General features: G+C 38.8%; 1 protein-coding gene across 3 annotated transcripts in view; it reads right to left on the bottom strand.

Annotated features, from left to right (window-relative positions):
• Positions 1-378: 378 nt before the first annotated feature.
• LOC121528077 (dynamin binding protein) overlaps positions 379-26,057 on the bottom strand; it is a 73,996-nt gene continuing 48,317 nt past the window's right edge. For 2 of the 3 annotated variants that reach the window (XM_041815226.1, XM_041815228.1), the window contains 13 exons: positions 10,026-10,240; positions 9,750-9,849; positions 8,185-8,332; positions 7,030-7,047; positions 5,225-5,424; positions 5,002-5,132; positions 4,806-4,910; positions 4,397-4,525; positions 3,977-4,309; positions 3,698-3,883; positions 3,429-3,627; positions 2,686-3,347; positions 379-1,443 (listed from right to left, as the gene is read on the bottom strand). In XM_041815226.1, the coding sequence (XP_041671160.1) occupies positions 1,258-1,443; positions 2,686-3,347; positions 3,429-3,627; positions 3,698-3,883; positions 3,977-4,309; positions 4,397-4,525; positions 4,806-4,910; positions 5,002-5,132; positions 5,225-5,424; positions 7,030-7,047; positions 8,185-8,332; positions 9,750-9,849; positions 10,026-10,240 (2,612 nt within the window). In that variant the 3' untranslated portion in view covers positions 379-1,257. The remainder of the gene's footprint in view (positions 1,444-2,685; positions 3,348-3,428; positions 3,628-3,697; positions 3,884-3,976; positions 4,310-4,396; positions 4,526-4,805; positions 4,911-5,001; positions 5,133-5,224; positions 5,425-7,029; positions 7,048-8,184; positions 8,333-9,749; positions 9,850-10,025; positions 10,241-26,057) is intronic. The other variant, XM_041815227.1, reaches the window with a different exon arrangement.

A 26,057-nucleotide genomic window follows, 5' to 3' on the forward strand; every position in this document is an offset into this window, starting at 1 on the left:
CATGTTTTGGGGACCTCTATGACCAACATAAATTAAACTACTACGGGTAAAATATGTCCCTTTTAAGATCCCAGATTTTACCAGTTAATATTAATTTTAGAAGCCTCATGCCATGTAGGCTAGTATTAGCTGTATGCATTTGATATTATGCTACCATTTCACCCTATCGCCCATAGACGGTCCCTTTTGTCAAATAGAAAAAGGAGGGAAAAAAGAAAAATAATGCCAATAACAATGTCAGACCTATACAGGACGGTAAATGTGTCCAGTTCCTTTTTGATGTATATAACCATTATGGCGGTACGATAAACAATGCAAATAAAACATGACAAGTAGTAACACATGGACAAAGTAACAAACATCAGACCCGCAAAAATCTTGATTTTAGCTGTTTTTTATTCAAACAGTGATCACTTTACAGTGGGAGCAATAGCATTTTCTCAGTATAAACACTATATATAATGTACACAGGAAGTATGTGGAGAAATCAGAGTCATCAGGGCACAAGCTCTCTCTCCCAGTTCAATAACCTGCAGACAGGTTAAATGGGTCATCATCTGTTTGCACTGTGCAGACCCAGTTACAAAGGGGAGTGCTTGTAAACCATAGATCGTACACCATTCAACTTTGCTCTCACCTTTAAGTCAAAGAGCCGATTTTAGTTTCATACAACACTCCAAATTCTGGTCATGTCAAAACTGGAAACCAGTGGATTATCACCATAAGTGCCTCAAAACTTGATTGTAAATGTGAAAGCTTCTTTACTCTTCATGCATCATTCTAGTGGTGTGTTAAACCACATGCAGATATAAACACAGTGTTAAGGTCAGTCTGTCTGCACACCACATGATTTTTGTTTAGAAAGAACCCAAAACATTCACATTTCCATTGCAATCTCCCAATAACTGTTCTCTCAAAAGTACAATTCATTGTCTTCAGCCCCAGAAAATGTGGGCAAAATTCAGGTTCAATTCACAGGCTTTCCTCTGGAAACAAGAGGGGATAGGCTTGAGTTTCCAGTAAGTAAAAATAATATAAAAGTTTATAAATATAGGCATATAATGCTAACTTAAAGGAGCAGTGTCAGCAGCAAAAATCAGTCCTTCTCAGTATCAAACTCCATGACAACAGATCAAAAATAAGTCACAGCGTGCCCAGGTGCTTGTTTTTGTTTTTTGTTCTGACTGCTCGCAGAGTGAATCAATCTCCTTACGTCTGAAGTACAGTCTCAGGTGTCGTCTGCACAAAGGGACTTCTTCATGTATATTCAGACTTGCGGATGTAGTTTGAAGGCACATAGCCTCGTCGGCCGCCTGCCTCTCCCAGCCACCAGTCACTGTTGCCGTTCATGTCCTGGAACTCCAGAATCCGCAGCCTCTGATTGGCCGAGATGCTCAGTTCATTGGCACAGCGGGCATTGAAGGAGTAGAGGGCATAGTAAATCTAAAACACAGAAATTCATTGGTTAATAAAAAGTTATGACTTTCTCCAAAGCAATATTAATGACATTAGCCTTCTGATTGCAGTGGAAAAGCTATCAACATTTGGTAATCATGTTGGCAATCAAGTTGCAAGCTTATACATCATCATTACGCATTTTGAAGGTTTGTTTGTTAGGGATGAACATTTCCAACTTCTCAGCTTTTTGTCTTCAATTTTCTAGGCAAAATAAGTCCCAGTGTGAGCTTTGTTCAATCTCAAAAAATGTTAATTTCTTTTTTTTTTTTTTTTTTTTTTCAATTTGTCAAAGTGAACTAACTACATACATTCAGGAAACAAATTTCACACCACAATGGGAAGCAACTTCAAACAACAAGTAAAGTTGGTTTACAGAGTGAGGCCAAAGTTAGCAGTGTTAGCACCACCGGCATTTGATCCTCATTCCAGGTTAACATCCACAATCCTCTGCCAAATAACGTCACTTGGTGCCTTAGTTACATGCAAGTACAATCTGACAAAGTCTCTGGACAACTTTATCCCTATGTTCTAGATCAAAGAGTGCTTCATAACGGATTAAAGAGCATTGCTGCAACAAGACAGCAGTTATTAGGAACAAGTACACTGGCTACTACTGGCGGGCAACTGAGTTACAATTTATTAGACACATTTGATGGGGATTGTGGGCTTTAAATTGCCAAAAATTGTTCATAATTACGCTGACTCATAACTCTGGTGCTGAATACAAAGAGATATGACTTTTAGTCAGCTTATCCTGCGAATTTGTTGCAGTTTTAACTGCATTTTGCAACTGTAAGTATTTAGTTTAAAGCTTCCCTTTAAGTATAGCATCATCTAGTGGGATGTCATGCCTTTCACCCTTTTGCAACACTGTAATGCAATAGGAATCCACACACATGGTCCCCAATATCACAATGTTATGGATGCAATGTGAAAGTACAAAGACAGTGGAACTTCAATATGGCATTGTTGAGGAACCACAATCTGTAAGGAGCTTGTGTTTGCATTTCCACAACGATTCAAATTAAGTGATATGCATATATGCTCATGAGTAAAGCAGAATTGTGTTTTTCATCATAAAAGGTTTTACACATGCAAACATGACATTAGCAAAGTGTGAAAGAGGTACCACTATGACTAAAGCAGGCGCCATAATCAACACACAATGAATTCCTCAAGTAGCTTTATAAATATGTATCATTTTATGACATTAAGACAAAATCTCACCTGATGGCCATCTATTTCACTCTCCTGCTCTGCCTCCTGCTCGATGTACTCGTCTCTGGAGTAAGCCGACCTCTTCTTGCTGCTGTTTTCTCCGTTCTTCCACTGGTATGAACTGTCGGCTTTGTTTGAGTGTCCATACCTCTGTGAGCGACTGTGTCTCTGTGAAGAATATGAATCGCTCTCAGAAAGGTCTGACATCTCTTTGTGGCTGCTTGTACTCGTGTAACTCGTATCGTACGAGTCTCTGTGGTTGCCTGAATGCCGGTAAGAAGTCTCTGAGTCTCTGTGGCTGGAGGAGTTCCTGTGTGTTTGGTCGGAGATTTCTCTCCTGTTTGAGGGATTTCGGGGTGAGGAGTTTAAAGAATTGCTCTGGCTGACAGAGTCGGGGTTGGGTGTGTCTCTGAGGTGACTCCTACGAGATGAGGAAGAGTCCAGGGAAGGGTGTGGTGATGACTGACTCTGGGGCTGTGATGTGGAGAAGCTGACTGTGGCCATGTCCTGGTTGAAGGTCAGTGTGCTGTTGCTGTTTTGGCGAGAGAAAACGGGGGAAGAGCCTCCATAGCCAGACTCGTTTGATGACTGGCTCTCGATGGAAACATCTGATTGGCTCCTGCGTGGGTTGTAGGGTTTAAGGAAGGAGCTGTACACGAAACCCTTGGTAACTGCAATACAAGAAAATGATTTTATTGTTGCACCATTTTTCAAGAAGCTCAAATGTTAAAACACATAGAATTTTGGTTTACCTCCATTATCGATAAGCCAGCGGTTGTTGCTTCCCATAGGATCCTGCTGCTTTATAACACCAACAAGATCTCCCTCAAGGATGGAAACATCCAAATCCTGAGCTGCATTGAAATTTCTCTCTGCCTGGAAGAGTTTCTCAGGACCGTATCGGACCAGAAGTCCTGCTCGGTGCTCATCTGTCTGCAGGATGCAGTTAGGCTGCAAGAAAGGGTCATAATTAGAGCATGGTACAGCAGTAAAATTTCCACTTATAAGGTGGCTCACTTACAGGCCCTTGCAGTTGCTTTTTAGAGGTTTGTTTCTCCAGAGTTTTCTTCTCAAAAGGCTTTTTTGTGGAGGTGGTGGGAGGCAGATTCTCTGGGCAGAAGCTAAAACCTTGAAGAAGCTGCAGAACTCGTCCGTACTCTTCTTGGAACTGTGCAATCAGGTTTCCCTCCGTGCCTTTGCGAGAGAACTACAGAGACAGATGAAAAAGCTTAGTTCCTTGTGGATTAAGATTTTACTTTTAACACAAGGTGTTACAGCCATGATTAATGTTCTTTCTCACCTGTAGGAGGGGCTTCAGCTCCCCCAGCGTTGTCCTCATGAAGTCCTTCTGAGCCTGAGCGAAAGCCCGCACGCAGCCAGTGAACAGCTCCTCTGCTGCCATGTAAAACTTCGGCAGCTCATCCAGCAGTTGTGCATTGAGCGCCTCGTAGTTGTTGCGCGCCACCTGCAGCTCGTCCTGGACACGGCGGTCCTTGAGACGGTCAGCCCGCTCCTTGCAGTTGTCATAGTCGAGCAGCTTGTCAAAGCGCTTCTGGATGAGTTTGTGTGGTCCAGCAAACATGAGGAGCAGCTGGGTGAGCGGGTTGATGACTAAGGCCTCTGTGCGTTCCTTCTGCTCAGGGAGGGGAAAGGCTTTTTTAATTTTTCTCACAAGACTTTTCAACAATTTGGTGTGTTTAAACAGAGGAAAAAGACTTACAAATTCTGTGAACTGTTTGTCACTGATGCAGCGGTGAGCTCTCTGGAAGCGCTCAGGGTCAAGGATGCTGCGTTCGGTGTAGATGTCACAGAAACTGATGGCTGCCAGCACTTTCACTGAAGCCGACTCCTGAAGAGAAGCATTCTGATTAGAGATGGAAGAAATTCCTCCCAAAACTCAATAAGAACTTAGCTCAAAAAGTAAGGAAATTTGTGTCTGATAGATTATTCCTTTGTAATAATGCTTCTTGACAATAAATCTTATACCGTTGGATAGTCTGTTTATTTCCCTTTTAAATGGTGCCAGTAAGGAAAATGCATAAGATGTGTTGTTACAACAAAGAAATAATCTAGCAAACACAAATTTCCTTACTTCCTGTTTAGTTGTTATTCTGATAAAAGGTTCGTACCCTTATATGCTGCAGGTACAAGGAAATGTCTCGAATAAAACTTTTGATGAGCCTCTCCTGCAGCCTGAACTTCTTCTCTGCCTCGTCAAATGCTTCATCTTTGATCTGGGATAAAAGGCAGAACATAAAGAGCGATAAGACCCATCCTTAACACTGAGGCTGTTTCTAAAGACCTTAACTCAGAGCAGTGATGTACCTGAGGAGAAATCCCTGTGAGGTGTTTAAGGTGGCTGCTGACTCGGTTGGACTTTTTGATGATGGAGTGCATGCTCAGTTTGGAGATCTTGTCGATGAACGTGTCCTCATCTCCTTTCCTGTACTTTACCACTGTGGAAAGCAGAAGAAGAATCTGTTTAGGCTGATAAATTTAGGTAAAGGAGACTTATAAATACAAGTACTGAAGTTTTTTTTTTTTTTACCGAGGTCTTTCCTGCGTTTGTACTCATTGATGTTGACATTGATCTCCTTGACAGCCTGCAGAGCCTGAGTCAGCTGCAGCCGGTCGTGGTGGCTCTCTGGTGTGGCTCCGAGCAGCTCCATCAGCAGCAGCGGGTAACGCATGACTCGCTGAACGGGTTTTATTAAGAAAGAGCCCAGGTTGATGTAATTTGTTTTCCCCCTGAAACAATAATGGCAGATAGAGCTTCGTTAAAAAGATGCTCTCTGCTGCGACAACACATTCTTTCCCATTTTGACATCTCTGTATCATGTGGATTGTATAATCCAATGATATGTGAGCATCATCACATATATTTATATGCATATTCTGATGATGATCAATGCATTTGAGATACAAAAGAACAGGGGAGACAATTATAAAGGTAGCCTTCATTTTCTTAGTTCTTGATGCAATTTAAAGGACTAATTTTGCAACAGCAACATTTAAAACTATTTTTTTGTCATCTACAACTAAAATTTGTTTAAAACTTCATATTACCTGATTAAAAGGTATACAGAATCAGTCTTCGTTTTAGGCCATCTTATTTGATATTTTAACACTATAGTGTGTGACTTTTCCAAGAGCTGCCATAAAGCCCAGATCTGTAGAGGGCTGGGGTGATGGTTGTCCTTCTGGAACTTTGCCCCATCTCCACACAGGATCTCTAGAGCTCAATCAAAGTGACCATCGGGTTCCTGGTCACCTCTCCGACTAAGGCCTTTTTCTTGCCAGTTGCTCAGTTTGGCCAGTCCTAGTTGTGCCAAACTTCAGATCCCTGGATCCGTGCCTTGCAACAATCCTGTCTCTGAACTCTGCAGGCAGTTCCTTTGACCTCATGGTTTGGCTTTTGCTCAGATATGAATTGTCAGCTTTAAGGCCTTCTGTAGAGAGGTGTGTGCCTTTCCAAATCATACCAATTAATTTAAATAACCACAGCTGGACTCCAGTCAAGATGTATAAATATCCCAGCAAAGATCCTGAAAAATGGGAGGAGCCTGAGCTAAATTTCAAGTGGTTTTTGCAAAGGATCTGAATACTTATATCAATGTGATACTTCAGTTGTTTTATTTTCAATAAATTTGCAAACGGTTCTAAAGTTTGTGACTGCAGCATCAGGCTGCAAAATGAAATTTAAAAAAAAAGACAAGGGTATCTGAATGCACTATATTTTTACCTAGTCAGTAAAGGACAGTGCATTTATTCTAACATGTTTGTTGTTTGAGAGGTGGATATTTTGGCAACAATTTTAACCAGACCAGGAGGTTAGAAGCAGAAAATCAGTAGCTAGTAAAGAATAAACTTAGCAGACCTTCATCTTACAAGGCTCTTATAAAAATTAGAATGATATATCAAAGTAAGATCTTTTGTATGACATGGTTTAAAATGGTATTTATTCTCTTAAATGACTTGCTGTTGCAGTTTTCGTCCATTAGATGGCATTAAAAGTTTAATTTTGCTTTTCCACAGAAGAGAAAAAAGAGAGGGGTCATGTACATGTTGTCCTCACAACAACTGTACAGAGTTTACAAAAGCACATGCAAGCAGAAACTGCAAAAATATGAATGAGTCCATCTCAGCCCAGGGAAGGAAGTTGAAATGGCAGCACAGATATTTTTAGAGTCGGCCACACACACACTTATTTGATTTTTCCCAGTCACAATGGGTAATCACACACCAACACATACACAGGGGTAATTTCCAATAGGAGGGGTTAGTGAGCAAAAGACATGCAGTCAGGATGATTCTCATGCTGGAAATCATGACGACACTCTTAAGGAGACTTACCACTCTCTGTATATGGCCCTGTGGAGGTTCGGAGGAAGCAGAAAAATAACAAAGACAACTTTTAACAATGCTCATGCTCAGCTTTAAAATGTAGTATTTGAATTTATTTTGCTTCAGTTTAACACAAAGACACTTAAACTTTGTTATTAAACGGTAGAGAAAACTGTCCCGGCATGTTGTTATGGTTTTGTTTCAAGAATCCTCTTAAAGGCCCAGTCTGGCAGTAAAACTGTTCAGTTTAAGACAGAGGCAGAAAAAATGACCTTTTAAAGCTGAATAGGTTGCAACAGACGCACGCACGCCTTAGAAAAGAGTATTGTGTCCCTGACAAGGCTGGAGCATTTATGGTCCGAAACAAATGGGTAGAAAAACTGCATAAAAAAAGAAAAAAATTCAACTTATTTGCACTCTGTGGGCTTTAAAATTGTTTTTTAAAGCTCTTGTTGGAACCAGCATTCCTTTATTTTTTTTTTAGTTTTTAGTTTTTAGCCTTCCAGTAGTTTTTCTTCACATATGGATGGCAAACGATACTTTACAGGAGAAGTGCAATGTCAACTCAAGAGCCTGAGTCACTGATGGAGAAACTCAACAGGTAGAACCTGATAAGGGGCATTCTTTGGCTTCTCCACATTATTTAGCACTACAGCAGGTGCTCCTCTCAGTCATAACACACCCATGAATCACAGTCCAAAGTCTGCTGTAGAAACCCCGTCAGTAAAATAACTCCACATTGATATGGGCTACCAGGAAACAAGAATGTAGCTTTGAACTCCTTAATAACATCATGGCTTTACAAAAGACAGTGACAACAAATAAGCTTCTACAGACACATTTATATAGTAAATACTCAACCACAACAGAGAATTCAAATAATGCTAACCTAGTTGTAATTTGAAAGATTTCATTACCCCGCTGTAACAATAATTACTAAACTCTGGGAACAATAAACATTCAACAGCTTTTCACTGTTAATGTTCAACTTGCACTTGATATTTGAATTAGTAACCACTCTCACATTCTTCATGTTTCATGCTTTAAACACACGAGCGTGCACGGTTTCAGTCACTCGCGTGCAAAATAATTCTACAGTCAAACATCAAGGATAGAATCTAAAATTTCCCATGAATCCTCATTTCCTTCCTCTCAGTGACTCACCTCAGCCTCTCCAGACACTCCAGCACATGGCACTGGATGTTTTCGTCTTTCTCGTAGCTTTCCAGCAGAGAAATGGCATCGTCATGGTTTTGGCAGTAGATCTTGTACACCTCCTCCAGCTCGCCTTTAAAGTCCAGAAATACTTTCCCTAAGAGCACAGAGTACAGAAACATGTCATCAGTTCAAAAAAGAGAAGGAAAGGAAAAGTGTAATGTACAGTGGCAGACTCGGGATGTTTGAGGGTCAGGGGCAAAAACGATGAAAAGGCACCTACTGTGTACAGTTGGGCACCATCCTTCAAAAAGCTTTCATAGTGTAAGTTATATATCCTGGTTAAGATTTAATATCTCTTATTACCAACAATTTAACCACTGATTCAACAAAGATAGACTAGAGAGGATGTAAAAATGGACTTTATACCAAGGAGCTTACAGCATTTTCTCCACTCTCAGACATGTGGTTTCGTCCACTGAGAGGAGACCTTGCCCATTGGGAGACAACCCTGGAGGGCACTTTATCAATTATTGTCAACTGGAAGGGCAGGCAACCTAGAAACATTTTGTCATAAATGTTCCACTAAGGGGGCACTTAGCCAAATTTTCTCCACATTGATGGCACTAAAGTGGGCATGTTGTCAAATTTTGTCTAAGTAAAGGGCACTAAATTGAGTGCTTTGTCAATTTTTTTCTGGCTAAGAGGGTACTTGGTCAAATTTTGTCCAGTAAGAGGGCACTAAATCGAGTGCTTTGTCAATTTTTTTCTGGCTAAGAGGGTACTTGGTCAAATTTTGTCCAGTAAGAGGGCACTAAATTGAATGCTTTGTCATTTTTTTCCAACTAAGAGGGCACTTGGTCAAATTTTCTCCACATTGAGGGTACTAGAGAGGGCACTTGGTCCACATAGAGGGCACCAAAGGGGGCACTTTATTGTGTTTGCCTACTATGGGGGCATACAAGAGGGCAATTTTGCTGTGATTTCTGAAACTTTGGGTCACCAAGGGAGGCAATCGCTACCCCTGCCCTCCCTCTGCTGTAAACTGTTTAAATAGTACATCACATTAAGACACTCAAGTAAAATTTGTCTGCTCTTAATGGCACCTTTTTTTTACTTGATACAAGTAGTGCAAGCATAACTTTTTGCTTCTTATTCCTTAAATATGATGTTCACTTGGACTTTTTAAGTAAATGTGGCATAAAATAATTAGATGTTTTTGGCAAAAAAATGATACATTTATCTGTTTTGATGGGGGTTTTTTTAGAGTACAAAAGTCTAAAATTGTTAGAATAAAGAGCCAATGGTTTTTCATCATTTTACTGATTGAATGGAGGCCTGATTATAATGCTCTCATGATATATTGATGCAGTCAGATGAATCTCAGACCATCTATTAGACACCCTCAGGTTAACTTGATTCACTTTGGGCTTAAAAAGAACATGTTGCAAAGACAGGCATTAAACATAAAACAGAAGAAAGATTTGAGAGTTACAGCTAATAAACACTTAAATTTGTTTTTCTTGTATTGTGCAGGCCAGCTTCATAGAATTGTGGAAAAAAACCCATCTTACCGATAGAGTCTGTGTCATGCAGAGAGTCAGACAGTCGTTGTGACAAGTCGATCACAGAGTTGATGTTTCCAAAGAGGCCGTCAAAGTCAACGTTTTTCACCTTAAAGGAATGATAGTAGAAGGTGTTAAAAACCGTCAAACAGAGCTGTAAACTGATACATTACTAGCAATAGTAGTTTCTCTGAGCATCTCTATCCTGTTTTGTGCATGTGAAACATGTTACTATTAATTCAGACAGTCCAGATACTTGTCCTTGAGAATGTTAAGCATCTCTACCTGCTTCCTCTGCAGAGGCTCGATGATCTCCTCCACACACATCTGCAGATCTTTGATGTAGTCCTTCTCTGTCTGCAGCAGCTCCTCTATGACTTTGGACCTCTTCTCCAGCATCCTCTGCTCAGGGTCCTCTGTGCCCGTGCCAGTGATGGGGCTGGAGTCTGAGGTTGGGGTGGAGTCGAGGGTTTTAGGTTGGGAGGAGAGGAGGGTCATCTCTGGAATGACATAAGGGGAGACAAATTTAGCTCTGTGTTTTATTTCATATTACACCAGTTTTCAGATAGAGTAGATCGGTTTTGCTAGCTTTAAGATGAATGTTATATTATCTTTTCATAAATAAATCAGTATTTGCTCACATTTGCCATGATAACAGCGCAAAAACAATGCTTGTTGTTGCAAAAGGGAACACAAAGGAGTTATTTTCAGAGTAAAAAAATCTTCCCAACCCATGTTTCCATTCATGAATACAAACACAATCCTGCCCACCCACCCACCCAGCCCAGCCTTAACTCTTCCTCTTGTCAAAGTGGCGTTTGATCAATGTCTCTGCTATCACCCTAAGTGGGCTGATCCCTCCTGGGACGCCCCTGGGACTGTAGGGTGAGCCCAGTTTATGCATCGCTGCTTTTTATGAATGGAGTTAAGACTGGAGTGGACTCAGGCTCTTTGTGTACAGCACAATGGTCTGTGACAGAAACTACAGACAGAGCGGCCCTAAGGGAGCAGCAGACAGTGAGGAAGAGGCAGTCAGAGGGGCTCTGACGGGACAGAGATAACAGGGGTTGGTACAAGCGGAATTAAAATCTAACAGAACTGGTGTGAGAACGTGTAAAGGTTTTAGGGGTGAAAAAATCATCATTTTTACACAAACATATTTAGTGATAAACCTTTTGAGCTGCTATGCTTGTAGGATATCAGATGTGTGATGAGGTTTTATTTTAAACACATAAAAAAAAATAAAACAAAACCTGACAAGAATTTTTCATATCTAAATATACCCTTTTCACAGACCTCCATTGCCATAAAAATATAAAAAATGCACATTGTTAAAATTTCTGGGCGTGATGATAAATTCATTAAGGATATCAAAAACGGATACCTTGTTTTAGCTGAAGTCAAAAACAATAAATCCTGCTGCTGTAAATAAACTTTTTATCAACAAATCACAGCAGGAAAACAGCACCTAAAAATATCATTTTGTTCTTCATTTAAATACGAAAGTAAATGTAAATGTAGTTTATTTGTACCATTTTACAACATTTTTGACCATTTTAGAGAATAATGGAGAATGATTTTAATGATTCTGACTCCAAAAAGATGGGTTGGAGCAACATGTTTTGGGCCAGAAGGGCCCTGATTTCATAAACCACACATGAATAAAAGACATTTATTTACCCTGTTTTCACTAAAGTAGCTAAGTAACAAAATTTAAGTATCTAAAAAAATGCATTCACGTTTTAAAATAATCCAACTTTAAAAAATATCACAGCAGAGGCAACAGACACAAGATATATATCCAAGGTCACTAGATTTCAGTGTAATTCTGGAAAATACTTGACTGAAAGATACCGTTAAATTTTGGGTTTAGGTAAATAGGACTCAGTCCTCTTTAAATCTCTAAATCGAGACTTTTTAAAAGGTGTCAGTGCCTCAACGGTGCCTGAAATAGGGATTAGGGAGTAGTCAAATTCTGTACCCCCATGGTACAAACACATCTGATACCTACCAGATCAAATTACAGCACAGATAGATACTTTCTTTTAACCCCCATCACCCCAAACAAAATGCAAGAAATACATTGTGGAATTTGTGTGATTTATGTGTTAAGTTACACCCGTTTCCTTCTCTTATCACATGTTCAGCTCACGTCTTAAGATACTTCTGCAAACCATTTTTGAAACCTAGATAGCTTTCATCTTCCCATTGACTTTCAGCACACTTTTGTCCTCAAAAGTATTGATTCAGGCCCCAGTATCAAAAAAACCCCAAACTATCTTGTTTGGGTTGAGGTAAAGGAAGCACTGAAATCTGTCTTGTAATTCAGTACAGCAGGCAGAAGAGGTGTTGGTACCGGTACTATGTTGGTACCAGATTTCAATACTTATCCCTACTTATTGGTAGCCAAGTGGTTACATTTGCATACCCCATACTGGAGGCCCAAATTCAGCCTGTTGCCACTCTCCCAAGAGTCATACTATGTCTTTCCCCAGTGTCTGACTTTGTCCACAGTCCTATCTAAATAAAGACATTAAAGCCCCAAATAAATCTTAAAAAAGTGTCTCATTCTGTAACTTATAAAAGGAAATCTGCCATATCAATAAGCAAAGGCTATCATCAGGTAACACAGTCTATTAAGTTATTTGAATTTAAGCTGACCAGGCAAATAGCGGATCACTGTTGAGAATGTTGGGGTGGGGGCCCAGATGGCCTAGTGGCTAAGGCATGCCCCATGAATGCTGGCGACCCGGGTTCAAGTCAGGTCTGTGGCTTATTTCCCACTAGTCTCTTGCCCATCCTCTCAAACCTCTGTTCCTACTCTATCAACTCTCCTCCTCTATGACTGAAGGCATAAAAAGCCCAAAAATATCTATTAAAAAAATTGGGGTGGCCAATCCCTGGATCATACCTCACTAATAGTGGTTGAAGTGTGTTCAGGCAGTGAATGCACCATCAAATACAATCAATAGATAATATCAACTGGTTTCAGCTGAATTAACATTTTATTAAAAGAAGAAGAAGCATGATGCTAAAGGACAGTGCAAATATGTTCTTAGCTACATAAAGTGTCTACAACCATTGTTTCCCATCAATACTATGATTATTTCTAAAAATCTACACGTACCAGAGGGTTCTCTTATTGGTCAAAAGCCAAAAATGGTATTAGAAACAAAATACATATGAAACAAAGAGGAGAAGCACACGTAAAAGTAGGAAGGCCTGATGCAGTTATTCTGCAGGTGAAAGAGTGGTTCAGAGAAGCAGTTTGAAAAGAATTAACACTAAAAATTGTCAAACTGTGCTGTAGGTAGATATTGTGTTAATTTCAGTAATGAGATCTGTTACATCTTAGCAGCAGAAGACGCTGACTCTATTGCAACGTTGTGTTGACAGATGAGGGTGACGTCACCTTCACTTCTTGAACAGATGCTGTCGGAGGCTAATGAAGTTAACTGCTTACCTCCATGTTATCCCCTGCAAATACCTGCATGCTCCACTACACAAAACCAAAAGGCTACTGCATGACAGTTTGGATTTAGGTCACACAAAAGCAGATACATCCTTCAGAAACCTTAGCTAAGATCAGACTCATATGTGCACGAGTACTGCTAAATTTAGCTGCAAGGATCTTTATATACTAAGGGAATCACTTTAAAACTGTGACACGTTTTTAAGTTGATTTTTGGTCCTTGGGTCACCTGACTATTGTCTCCCTCTCTGACCTCCTTTCTCTCCCTAGGTCTCCCCCTCTCTTCACGTGACTTGGCTCAAGCTGGACTCAAAGGAGCTTTTCCCACTGTTTGCACTGTTGTCCCCCTGCAGCACCCGCCGCCGCTGCTCTGCCAACACTGGAGCATTTCCCTGCTGATGAGAAAGTAGTCCACTAATGGGTTTTAGAAGTCATACAGAACACAAAGGGGGACGCAAAACAAAAGACTCAGACTTAAATTGGAATCAAATCAGCTTATTCCCACGTTTGATCCTCAATACGCACTCTCACAACAACATCATACGCTCCACTTCACATGCCGTGCCGTCCGAACCAACCTGTTGGAAACTGCATGGCACAAATTTGACCCACTTCTGAGGAATTCTGCTTTGCTTTTGTTCTGTGAAATTTTCTAAAGAGTGTACAGGCAATTAGCATTCACAAACAGGCCCAAAACTGTCTGATTTAAAGCTAAACTCCAGTCTAATATCTAAACAGTATCAATCAACAGAGAGTGATATTCCCAACCTTGAGTATGATATTGCTCTTATACAACTGTTAAAAAGAACTCTGCAAGATCAGACAAATTTACCTCGTTGAATAGATATATCTCTGATATGAATATTGAACAAAAAACACTAGATAACTACTTTTTGAGAAAATTTTAAATAAACTGTTTTAATCAGATATATATATGCTTCAGTCACCTATCAGATCTTTACTTATACTTTTAGTGAAGAGAAAACAATTTAGAAATTAGTCTAAGTGTAAATCAAAGTAAATGTAGTCATAGTGGCAAAAGGATGGCAAGTGGAGCTGAATTTACTGTGTCTGTTGCAAGCCTTATTTACATTCAATAGCCTTTAAAAAACAGGAAATAAGGCATACTGCAAACACGAGCTGTGAGTTAATCAACACTGTTTATTTGTTTTCATTTTGAAATCTCATCATATAAAACAGTGTTAAGCTTGTAGAGACAGTATCAAAAAAGATGGACAGGTGTGATTCATGCCGTCCAGATATATAAATAGCAAGCATTTATCTTGTGAGTCTCCACATATATAAGGGAAACTCACAAGAAAAATCTATGCTGTTAACATATCTGCATGGCAAGATTCAAAAAAAGTTGGGGTATTATTTCCATATAGGCTCCATGTAATCTGGTTCTTTCTTCAAAATTAGAATTTAGCCAAAAATTGCCTCATTCTTTCAATTCTTTAAATCAGTGGATCTCAACTGGTGGGGCATCAGGACCTTCCAACACCTCTTGAATTAGCAATCGCCACCCTGATTTCAGAACATTTTTAACAAGTCATATTCATTGAACAGTGGATACTGAAGTTTGTATCTGATATGAAACAAATTGACTGAAGGAAAGACAGGAAAGCATGTCATTATACAAACAGGGTTTCATGTGGTGCATGGATGTATTCTGGTCAAGGGCTTCCATACATCATGAACTTTTTGCCACAGTTTTTTCCAGGAACACCTTTGCGACCCACTGAAAGCAGATCTGTGACCCACTTTTCGGTCCCAACCCACCAGTTGAGAACCCCCATTTTAAATGCTCTGTTTCTTATGCTTAACACCATGCCTAATGGCATGAGTCTCTGTATGAATACAAGAACAACAGGGCTAAAGGTCTGCCTAATTAACTCACAGTATGTCATGGGCACTGAAGGTGGACAGGCTCCATGTTTATTCACATGAAAAAAGCAAAAGTGTTCAGGTGATCACCAGTGATATGATGAGGATCAGACCAGGTGTGACTAGTGGTACTTAAAGCTACAGCCACCACAGATACTATGAATTTAGCAACACTGGCCGTCTGTTTGCCTCTATAACTACATTTACTTTGATTTACAATGAGAGTAAAGTCTTTATTATTTTCATTTCACTAACAGTGCAATCATGATCATGATATAAAGATTTGATAGGCAAATAAGGCGTGGAAATAGTACAGGCAGAGGACCGCTGAGCCCATTGATGTCAGGCTACCGAGTGGACTAAAACATGGCGGCCTCCTGTTGAGTTTATAATTTCAAATTTTCTCGAACTCCAGATATCTGGTAGTTTTTTTTGGTTCAATTTGCACATAAGACATACAAATCTCTACCCATTAAGATAACCATGTCTTATATCATGTAGGGTTCCTTTTAAGGCCACCATATATAGGAATATATAGTTTAATTTACATTTTTTCTAAATCATCAAAAATTGAGTTGAACAGGAGTCTATTTTGTGATTTGCTGGCTAGATTGATCAGGACCAACTCTTTGTGTGAATTCCAGTGATGTTACAATGAAAGCCTCTTGTCCAAACAGAATACTCTGTCAGAACTAACTGGTCTATAATTAGAAATGATTCTAGAATCTTATTCAGCATACAAGTGAAACTGAAAGGAACGCATCCAATAAACTCCTAGACATAATCACAGCTGCTCATGAATGCAGGTGTAACTTGGAACCAGATCCACCTGTGTTGCTTCATCAGCAGCAAAAGGAAACACCCACATAACAATCACTCAGGTACCGACTGACTAAAGCACACACCTGAGAGTGGGTGCTGACAATCAGAGAGGCTAATCACTCAGAACAAACAACCACCTGCTGCTAAAACCGCACTGTGGTCACAGGCCAGAGAACATGATGTGTCTGTTTCCTTATAAGGGAATCAAATTTTATAAGAGGTTTAATCAAGGATAATTACAACTGAGTTTTAAATTATGAAAAGGAGATCTTCCTACAAAGTAAATCAACAAAAATAAAATTTTTTACAAAGTATTACTAGAAGAAAAAGTCTTAAAAAAAACCCAAAAAGTCTAAAGCATGAGTCCAAGTTTGACTAACCAAAAATGTAAAAGCCAAAATAATACTGTTGCCTTGCCATATAAAATTTTCCCCTTATTTAAATCAAACAGTGTATACAGCAATTTTAATCCCAAACACATAATGTAGAGTTGATGTGACATGATTTTAACCTCTTATTGTTTTATACACTATTTATGGGGACAAGAGAAACAGCTCAGGACTCTACAGGGGGCTGAGAGTGTCTGTATGGAAACCTGTCAGCATGAGGCTTTATTAATGATCGTCATTCATCACTGACCTGGTTATATGTATGAGAAAGAGATTGAAGAATAAAACAAAACAAAGAGGCTGGCTATGTGCTCTGGCTGAAAATACAGGGTTATGTTTTTGATAGGCTAAGGCTGGCTATATGCTAAATGATTTCAAGCCTGTTTTTTTGGCCTTATTACACCACTCATAGCCTTATTTGAGGCTTGTCACGAGTCATGACTGACTATAAGTCCAAATAATCTTCAAGTGTGTGCTGTCAATACCGTAGTTTTACTGCTCCTGTTTGAGCCAGAGCATATGCTCACCCTCTCGACAGGATTGCCAGAAAAGTTGCAATAGCCATTGAGACTAAGCAGACTGGGAAGTATCACCAACCGGATGTGTGTGGTCTGGCTACCTGGCTGAATTGCCCAACTTTTGTGCATTCAAAGGACTATTTTAAAAACTGATTGAGCCCTACTTCTATGGTTATCCATGTTTTTTAATTGGTTAGGATTTAAAATTGTAGCCTAGTAAAGGGAAGGAGGTATACTCCTCTGATCCTGATTGGGAAACTGGAAAATAACTGGCCGACACTTCAGGCAGCTTATTTTGACCCATTGATGCTACGCAGATAGTTTGGAAATGGTTTCAGAACTGGCTTGTTTACCAGTGCTACACCTTATGAATCACATTAACTTAAGCTTTGACTTAAAAATACCCAGCAGACTGGTTATCTGGGACAGTGATCATAATAGGGAGTCGACTTGATGGCACAATAAAATGACGTAGGTAGGTAGACAACATCTTGCAACATCTAATCATACACCCTGGTAATAAAGCTGCAGTCTTGATGACTGTACAGGTCAATAAGATTTCAAAGGCCACAAAGGAGAGAAATCAGGTGGTAAAATCAAACAGCAGCTCAGGTAGAAACATGGATTTAAGCTGAAGTTTGACCAGACTATAATTTGAGTGTTGCTGCAGGAAATGCCTCTGTTATGATATTACCTTCCCTATGATTTATAGTATCTATCTATAGTTAAATGTGTATGCATTTAAGTATGTAAAGCCTTTTTTAACAAAAAAACACAGTGTTACAATATGCATATGCAAGAAAATAAAAGCATGGCCTATTATTGATTAAAAATAGATTTTTCCACTTTAAAAATCGTCTATTAGCACTACGCTGTCTCTGCCTCATTCAGACACAAAAAGAGAGAAAATGGGAGAGAAGTGAAGATGATGAGATTTCACCCACCTGCTGCTTGTAACTTTCTGCAAGCCACTTCAAAAACAAGCGCATCCCCCACCCACACACACCCACTGTTTTAAACACCACCACCCATTCTGCCATTGTCAATCTGAAGTCCAGCTCCTGAGCCCTGCGGAGGACCGAGCGTCTCGCTGCAAAAACTCCATTCCTCCAATTACCATGAGAATGTATGGGAACCCACCACCATTAAACATTCACACTGAAAGACACTCACATCAGGGAGGATGACCACTCTGGCTGAAGGGAAAACCTGGAGATGGACCCTCACTGTCAGTGTGCTTTCTGTCTAAAACTCATTCTAAAAACCAGTACACCAATCATACAAAAATGGCAGACTTTACACTTTTTTACCAACAGTAAAGATAAGAATACCAATGTTGATTTTGTCAACTAAAAGTGAAACTAAAAATGCTACTCGACAACCTTTTTTTCCATAAAACAAAACGAAGACTAGCTTAAAAATTATCTCTGCTGTCTAAAAAGGCAAACAAAAAGTAAGTTTAGCTTTCATCAAGGAGACTAAAACCAGATAAAAAATTTTTAGGTTTTTTTTGGACATTCATTTAAGCCAGGGGTGTCAAACTCAATCACAGCAGGGGTCAGATTCTGGATTTAGGTCTAACCTGAGAGCCTCCTAGGGTCAACACTAACCATAAACTGTTGACCTTGTTTTCACCAGTAATAAAATATGGAAAAAAAAACAGCACTGATGATAAATCATTTAGAAATTCAAAAAAGTAAAAATGATAAGTTTAAAAGCTCAGAATCTGAGATAAAAAGTCTAACTTATTAGTTGTAAAGGTCAGAACACGATAATAGATATAGAAAAATAATGTTTTTAAAGAGCAAATATATGAGTAGAAAGTTGAAATCATAAGTTTGAAAGTCAAAATATGACTTAAAAATTAAACTGTGAGTCTGATAGATCAATATATGGGATTAAAAAGCCAAAGTTAGGGGTTGAAAATGTCAAAATATTAGCTAAAATTCAAAACAATGACTTTAAAGTTAAAAATATGACTTAAATTTAAAATCATGAATCTAAAAGCTTAAAATATGAGTAACAAGTCAAAATTAAGAATTGAAATTGTAAAACTATGAGAAAAAATTGAAATCATGAGTTTAAAAGGACAAAATACTGGTTTAAAAAGCCAAAATAATTAGTTGCAAAGGTAAAAATATGACTTAAAATTTAAATTTAAAATTGTGAATCTAAAAGATAAAAATATGACATATAAAGTCCAACTTTTTAATTCTGACTTATCTAATGTGTTTTTGTGTATTTACTCATCTGCTGCTTACATGTTGATTACTAGCTGCTGTAACACCAAATCCATCCATCCATCCATCCATCCATCCAAAGTTTTCAATGCCAGTGACATGCTCTAATAGCCTTTATCTTAAACAATGTTTAATTTTACATATCTGTCATAAGGCCTTTTTTTTAACTTCATACCTAAAATGCACAGCTTCATTATCATCATAAATACTTCATATTATTCCTCACATAAGTGCAATTTCTGATTTGATTCAACTTTTGTAAAGCTTAAAAACAACCCTCTGCCTTCTCTATTTGCTTCACTGATGGATATAACCCCTTAAAGCCAGCTAAATGTAGGATTTGGCTGTGGGAATAGCTATCAGGAGTTGCTCTGGGTAAAATAAACCAGTTCCACTGAGGTCTAATCCGGTTTTGAGCTGAGTCTGCTTCATGTTTCACATACTACTGACACCTGACCGAGCTCCTCCTCTGACAGGCTGAAATCTATCAAAATAATGATTCAACATCACTTCAACCCTCCCGAATTTTGAAACACTAAGACATATTTTTATCTCCAAATCCACTCAGACAACTCAAGAATCTTTCTCTTCAGAGATATTTCTCTCTATGTTTGCATATTATCTGACTTTCTAAAAATCTATCTTCATCTCTTGTGTTCTTTTTGAAGCACTTTCCTTATAAATGAAGGTTTTTATTAACATTGTAGGTGTAAGTTTTGCTTCCTTTCTTCTTTGTCCCTGCTCTGCATGCAGCAAAAAAGTCACACGATGTCAAAAGTTTTCCCTGCTCACAGTAAGGTCGCACACAATCAGCGCTGTGTTTGTGTGCGTCTGTGTGTGCGTCCTTGTGTGTGTGATCTGCTCCAAAGTTCACAGCAGAACGCACAGTTGCCAAGGCAACACAAATAGCAGGGGGGCCTCCTCATATTAAAGCCAAGTTTTGGAGGGTGGAGAGCGGCTCACATGGACTCTGTGTGAGTGACTTCAGAATAAGTTCATACAAGCTCTGCAGCAGTGTGTCAACACCGGCAACAATATTTACCTGGCAACCTGCACGCCACAACTTGTGTTTGATACTTGAAATATTATGGATCTGGTAGAAGGCATTTAAATCATGTCAGCACAAGCTGAAAGGATACTAACAAGACTCAAATAGAGATCAAATATGCTGCTTTGCTGTCAAGTTAAAGCTCCTGTTAGAAACATTTTGTTGATTTTGGTGCCCCCCCTGGATTAACAGCACCTCTGATCAGTTTGTCCTGTGCATGTGTAGGGATCATTTTTTACTTAGAAATCTCATCCTGCTTCTGAAACAGTTAAATGATGACTTTATATGAATCTTTGTGGAGGAAATGTGTGAAAAAGCTGCGCCTTTGAACACTTGGTCTGACACTTACCCCACACCAGAGGTTTTGCACACAAAAAATAACTTAATTGGAATAAAAATGTTTTGCTGATGTTCTGGTCTGCTTCAGCAGCCCATAATGAGGCATCCCTATCAGTGTCAATCTGTTTCATCACTAGATAAAACTCATCACAGGAGCTTTAAGGACATTATTCACAGGTTTTCTCTAAACTTAAAGCTCTGAACTATCATAATATGTGTGCTGCAAAGTTGCAGATGAATGTATCAAAAGTTAAAAGACCACAAAGAACAAGTAAAAGAACAAAACAGAAACTGAATCTCATAGATCTTTATACAAATAACACCCAGATAAACAATGGAGAAGCGCACATCTTCTCATTCATTTCACATCTGCATTTAATTCTCACAGGCCTTGTCTACCCAGTTTGCAGTACATGTGGTATTCCAGTGTGTAAAAGGCACATTAATCCCATCTTTCATTATGTTGGCCATATAGAAATATTTTTATTTCCTTTCCATAACTATCTTGTCTCTTGCTGGTCTTTGGCTGGCCCTGATTGGTCGCTACCACCAAACAATAGAAGTAGTAATTGGAGCATGGTTATTGACCGGCTAACGGGAGGTTGTTGTGACAAAATCGAAGACAGATAGCAACACTGCTAAGTTTTACATCACAAAAAATGTAATAAATAGTCACATTGTCATGGATTTATCAATGAATGGATTATGGATTTATTCAAAGCTCTGAATAAACACCACACTTTGCACCTGGATTAAAAATGTTCTTGAAGGGATATAAACGCCAGGAGCCGTCCTTAGATTGGCTAAAAGATGAGCTTCCAATCACAATTTACTCAACAAATATTTGTCTTATGGTTGCTGAGATATTGTAAACAATGCACGCGTCACCACTTGGGACAACCAGCGTCCCAGCCGGTTAAACAGGCAAATACTTTGGTACATGTTGATACTGTTCTTGTTAGAAATTGGACACATATATCTTTAAAATAATCAAGAGTTTAGTGGTAGAATAAACTTTTAGCAGTTTCTTAACTGGTTGTACTACCTGATGGCGAGTGTAGCAGCCTGTGACTGAAAAGACATGTTTTTTTTCTTTACTTGAAAAAGATCTACAAACCATTTCACTTTGCTCTGAGTGTCAGCTGGAGTTAAATAAATAATAAATTGTGCTAAAGTCTGTTTTATCACTTCATTCTAAAGTAAAAGTCCCATGATTACAGTTGTGTCACCTTGACTTTTGAGAACTTATAAATTCCCAGACAAACGTTTTACTGACTTTATATAGATGACGAGTTATATAATATAACATTTGTTCATTTCGAAGATTTAAAACATAAAATCATGCTAAGGTATTCTAATTTGAATTTCTTTCAATTAGAATGCTGTTGTCAATCTGTTCATGTATGTACATAAATTTACTGAAAATGCATTCAAAGTTTCATAGAAGAATTTGGCAAGTCACATGAACTCTTTTTTTTTTTCAAAAGGAAATAATAGATCCAGATACAAAAATATGCATATCATGTCACTGACCTATATCCTAGTAGAAAAACCTAACAAGAGAATCAATTTTTATACTTTTCCAGTTTTATTTATTGTTGTATTTTATGTTTAATTCCAGTACATTGAGAGCAAAGTTAACTAGATGCATATTCCTTGCTGTATAAGCTTACTTGGCCAATAACGTTGATTTTGATCAAAGAAAAGACTGACTCACAACTTTCCTGCACAAGTCTGGGCATAAAAAGGCAAGTCCCTGATTGTCTTTAGTAAGCCTGGAAAAGCATTATTATAAATTCCAGTCTGCTCCATGAGCATCTGATAACTCCTCACAGGAGCTTTAAATCCTAAAATGTGTCATTTTAGGAGATTTTCTCCACCTAACAAGATTATATTTAGCCCTTTGTCTGGATTTGTACCACCAGCTGCTGCACCAGGTAAATAGCTCTTGAAATAGAGAAGAATGGAAGTTTATTGAGTGACATACCATCCTGTTTATCTCTTTTTGGGTCGAATGTCAAAAGGTCACATTCCTTCTCCTGGCTGAATCTCAGAGCAACCTTTATTCACTATTGTTGGGCATTCCTAGTAATTACATCCTTCTATTCAAATCAAACCAATCGCTACAGAATGGGCCATGTAATGAGACATGGAGCATCCAGACTGTGCCCCCCCCCACGTGTTTACTGTCCACTATGAAATACAACTCTTGTTTCCAGGTGGCTACAGGCTTCAGTCTAATTAACAGTAAAGAAGTTCTTACCATGCTGGGCAGCAAAGCTGTGATCAGAGTCCTCTTTTGAATTTCTAATTCTGTCTCATTTCTTTGACAGAAAGTGTCCAATTACTTCAAGAGACCATCAGTTTTGCATATGTGCAGAGAGACAGAGAGAGTTTTAGGAGACATTAAAGGAGGGCGCAGTCACCTAAAGGCTCTATTCTTCAGGTTAATGGAGACAGAGAGGACAATGGGTGCTCAGGATCCTACAGGTGCTTCGGTGAGACACTAGTGCAAACAGATAGTGAAAACAGAGAGCTGACTGTGTTGTTGATGGTTTTAAATCAGAAAAATAAGAACATTTGCTTGTAACATAACTACATATTCCCTGTTTTTTTTTTTAATCAAAGTTGAGCATTAGGGCATAAGAGCTTTTTGCATTTGCATATATGTGGTAAATGTGTTCTTTCTGCGTGTGAGACCAAAAAAATGACTAAGCTGGCAGCCTTATACTGTTGCTTAATTTAAGACAAGTAAAGACAAAGATCAGCCTGAGGGCTTTGTGAGTTTTCCCACAGAAAAATAAGAGAAAGGTGGGGGATTTTGTCAGGTGCAGTCTTCATATTCCTCATAGAGCAAGTACTGATACTGTAAATGCAACGTGTCAGTCCTGCACAAATACTGCAGTGACATTTGCAATAAGTGGATCTGTTCACACAGAGAATGTTTGACATTGAGGCCTCTGTTTACTTACAAGACACTGGTTTTAACATAGGGACATAACTATTGTGTGAACATGCTAAATAATTAGGTCCCCTTAGCTAGTGTCACTGTAACTTAGATCAACAGCAGTAACCAACGTGACTCTCAGTCAACATCAGAGATAACAGCTCCAGGAGGTCAGACCATAAAATATCTAGATGAGTTGAATTGTCAGAGTTTGTTTTTGGTACATTGATACTCAAATACTGACGGCTGTCACGATCAACCTACCTCACACCAGCGCCTTATCAATCTAGGAACATGTCCAACAGTTGAGCAACTCACCCATGCATCTATGCATTTACATACAGTCATGTGTAAGTTGTAGGCATTAAGGGCGCTAAGGGGAGAAGGCTCAAGCTCAGCACATGTCAACACATAGCCAAGGTCAGCAGCCAAGGTCAAGATCAATGGCATCTCTTTTGTCTGGGCCTTTTCGCCTCTGGTGATAAGCATAGAGACCCCCAGTGGTTTTCAGGCTTGTGCAAACCCTACTATCCCCCTAGACAGTACCCTGGGCCATTCTTGTGTCACATCCATCCCTTACTCCACCCTAAAGGTGTGGACTTTGTGATTTTTCAACACATTTCTTCCCATCCCGCTGTTAATATGCAAGGACATCCAGAGCACCGCCAGGGTTGTGTCAATCTTTTTTCCACCTGATGGTGCCCTCAGGCATGCTTGCTCGCCATTACATACCTTAATTCAGCTTCAGTTATTGGTCCTAACATGCCTTGAAGTTCTGCACAGAACCATAACTCTTAGGCTTAATAACACAAAAACAGATGAGTCATGAAAAAAGTAACAACCTGTACAGTTTGTACCAATTAAAAAAAAAAAAGCTACTTATACCTTTTTCTAACCAGGATATGATAGGTTTATGATCTGGATAATAGGAGGACATTCCTAATAACTTTTCAGGTTCCAAACAACAAAAAGTACAAGAAAACTGACCAATCAGCATGTAAAGATGTCTTTTTAGGGTCTTTTATTCTTGGCAATGGTAACATACAAACCCCAACAAAAGTACTTCAGGATTTATCTGTCATCAGTGTTTTGATGCTAAGTGCTGAAACCTGTTCATTGTGGTCTGTACATTCTTAATGCCCAGAATTAATGACCCTAAAAGGAAATTTTTGTGTGCTGACTGTTCAATTTTCTCATCATGTTAATACGTGCTGTAAAAAAGATATTTCATAAGCTCAAGTGTGATTCCTTGGCTTCTGCATCCGGTCTGAAGTGGACCCCAAGGAACTCCAGTTTTTTGCTTCATTTTTTGACATCAGAGGTCACTGCTTCATTCAAAGTGAATTTGTTGGACAGTACATCATCACTGCCAGTCAGTGCATATGGACATAATTGTGTTTGGCACCAACCTAATGAATGATAATCACATAATTCAGCTGTGGTCCCTCCCTTTTTTTTTTTCATGAGCAAAGCAGTTCTCTTAGTCAGTAAAGATTTTTCTTCACAATAGGCCTGAAAACAAAAACTAATATCAGTTTTAGATCATTGTTACACTGATCTATGTTCCTGCACCATCATTAACTGAAACACCTTTCTAAATGTTTGAATCTAATATACATTTGAAACTGTAACAGAACCTCACAGAGGAATGGGTTCATGATTATTTCCCTTCTGTTCTAGACAGACAGACAAGCTAACAATATCAGGAAGATAACAGGAAAATATAAAATTGCGTGATTTTTCTAGTATAAAACAAGGAACTTACTAACAAGGGACAACGCTTAATTTGTGGACCTGGAGTGTACTAATCTTTAAATAATAGGTCTGAATTGCACTTTCATTATAATGAGAGATGATTTGATCCTTTCTTTGATTGTGTATTTTAGTGAAAACTTAAAGCTATAAGGACATTTAGAAAACATGGCATAAAAGTGTAGGTATCACTGCTTTATCTCGACTTCAGTACAACTGAGAGGATTCATTTTTCCGCTGAGCAGCAGTGAGATAAGACGTCTTTAGATCAATGCTGTCAGAAGATTCAAAATCTCGTCCGAAGATTCCCTGTCTTATCTCCTAAACCCCTCCAGCCCACCTCACCTCAGTCCCCCAGCCCACCAATGGCAGCGAATGCTCAGGGATTACAAACAACAAGACGGCATACGCTGCCAGATCATAGAGGGATGACGACCCGTTACTCACACAGACACTTCAACACAGCATATTTGGAGAGTTTAGAGCCACTTTTATAAAGAAAATTCAGGAGCATTCTTACAAATTATTATTACTGAATGTTGGGGTGGATTAGTTATGACTAAAAAAATAATAACTATTATTGTGGTTGATATGGATATCGTGATTGTTAAGCATCATTTATTCTACAACAATCTAAACACTTACATTAAGAGCACTTTTAAAAACAAGAAATAAATCTAAGTAAATAAGTGAGAAAAATAAAAATAAATACTGACTACATTACTTTGTTTATTAAGGAATAATGATGTACTTCACACATTACAAAACAAGCGAAACATAGCATGCAGCTTGGTAATTGTTTAATCTTGATTATCTTGTTTCATGGTCTTGAGAAGCTAAATGTGTAATTGAAATTGAAGCTTGATTAATTACCCAGCACTCCTGAAAATAAGATTTTCATGC

Source organism: Cheilinus undulatus, linkage group 20, assembly GCF_018320785.1.
Source record: "Cheilinus undulatus linkage group 20, ASM1832078v1, whole genome shotgun sequence".
In the NCBI taxonomy this organism is placed as follows: domain Eukaryota; kingdom Metazoa; phylum Chordata; class Actinopteri; order Labriformes; family Labridae; genus Cheilinus; species Cheilinus undulatus.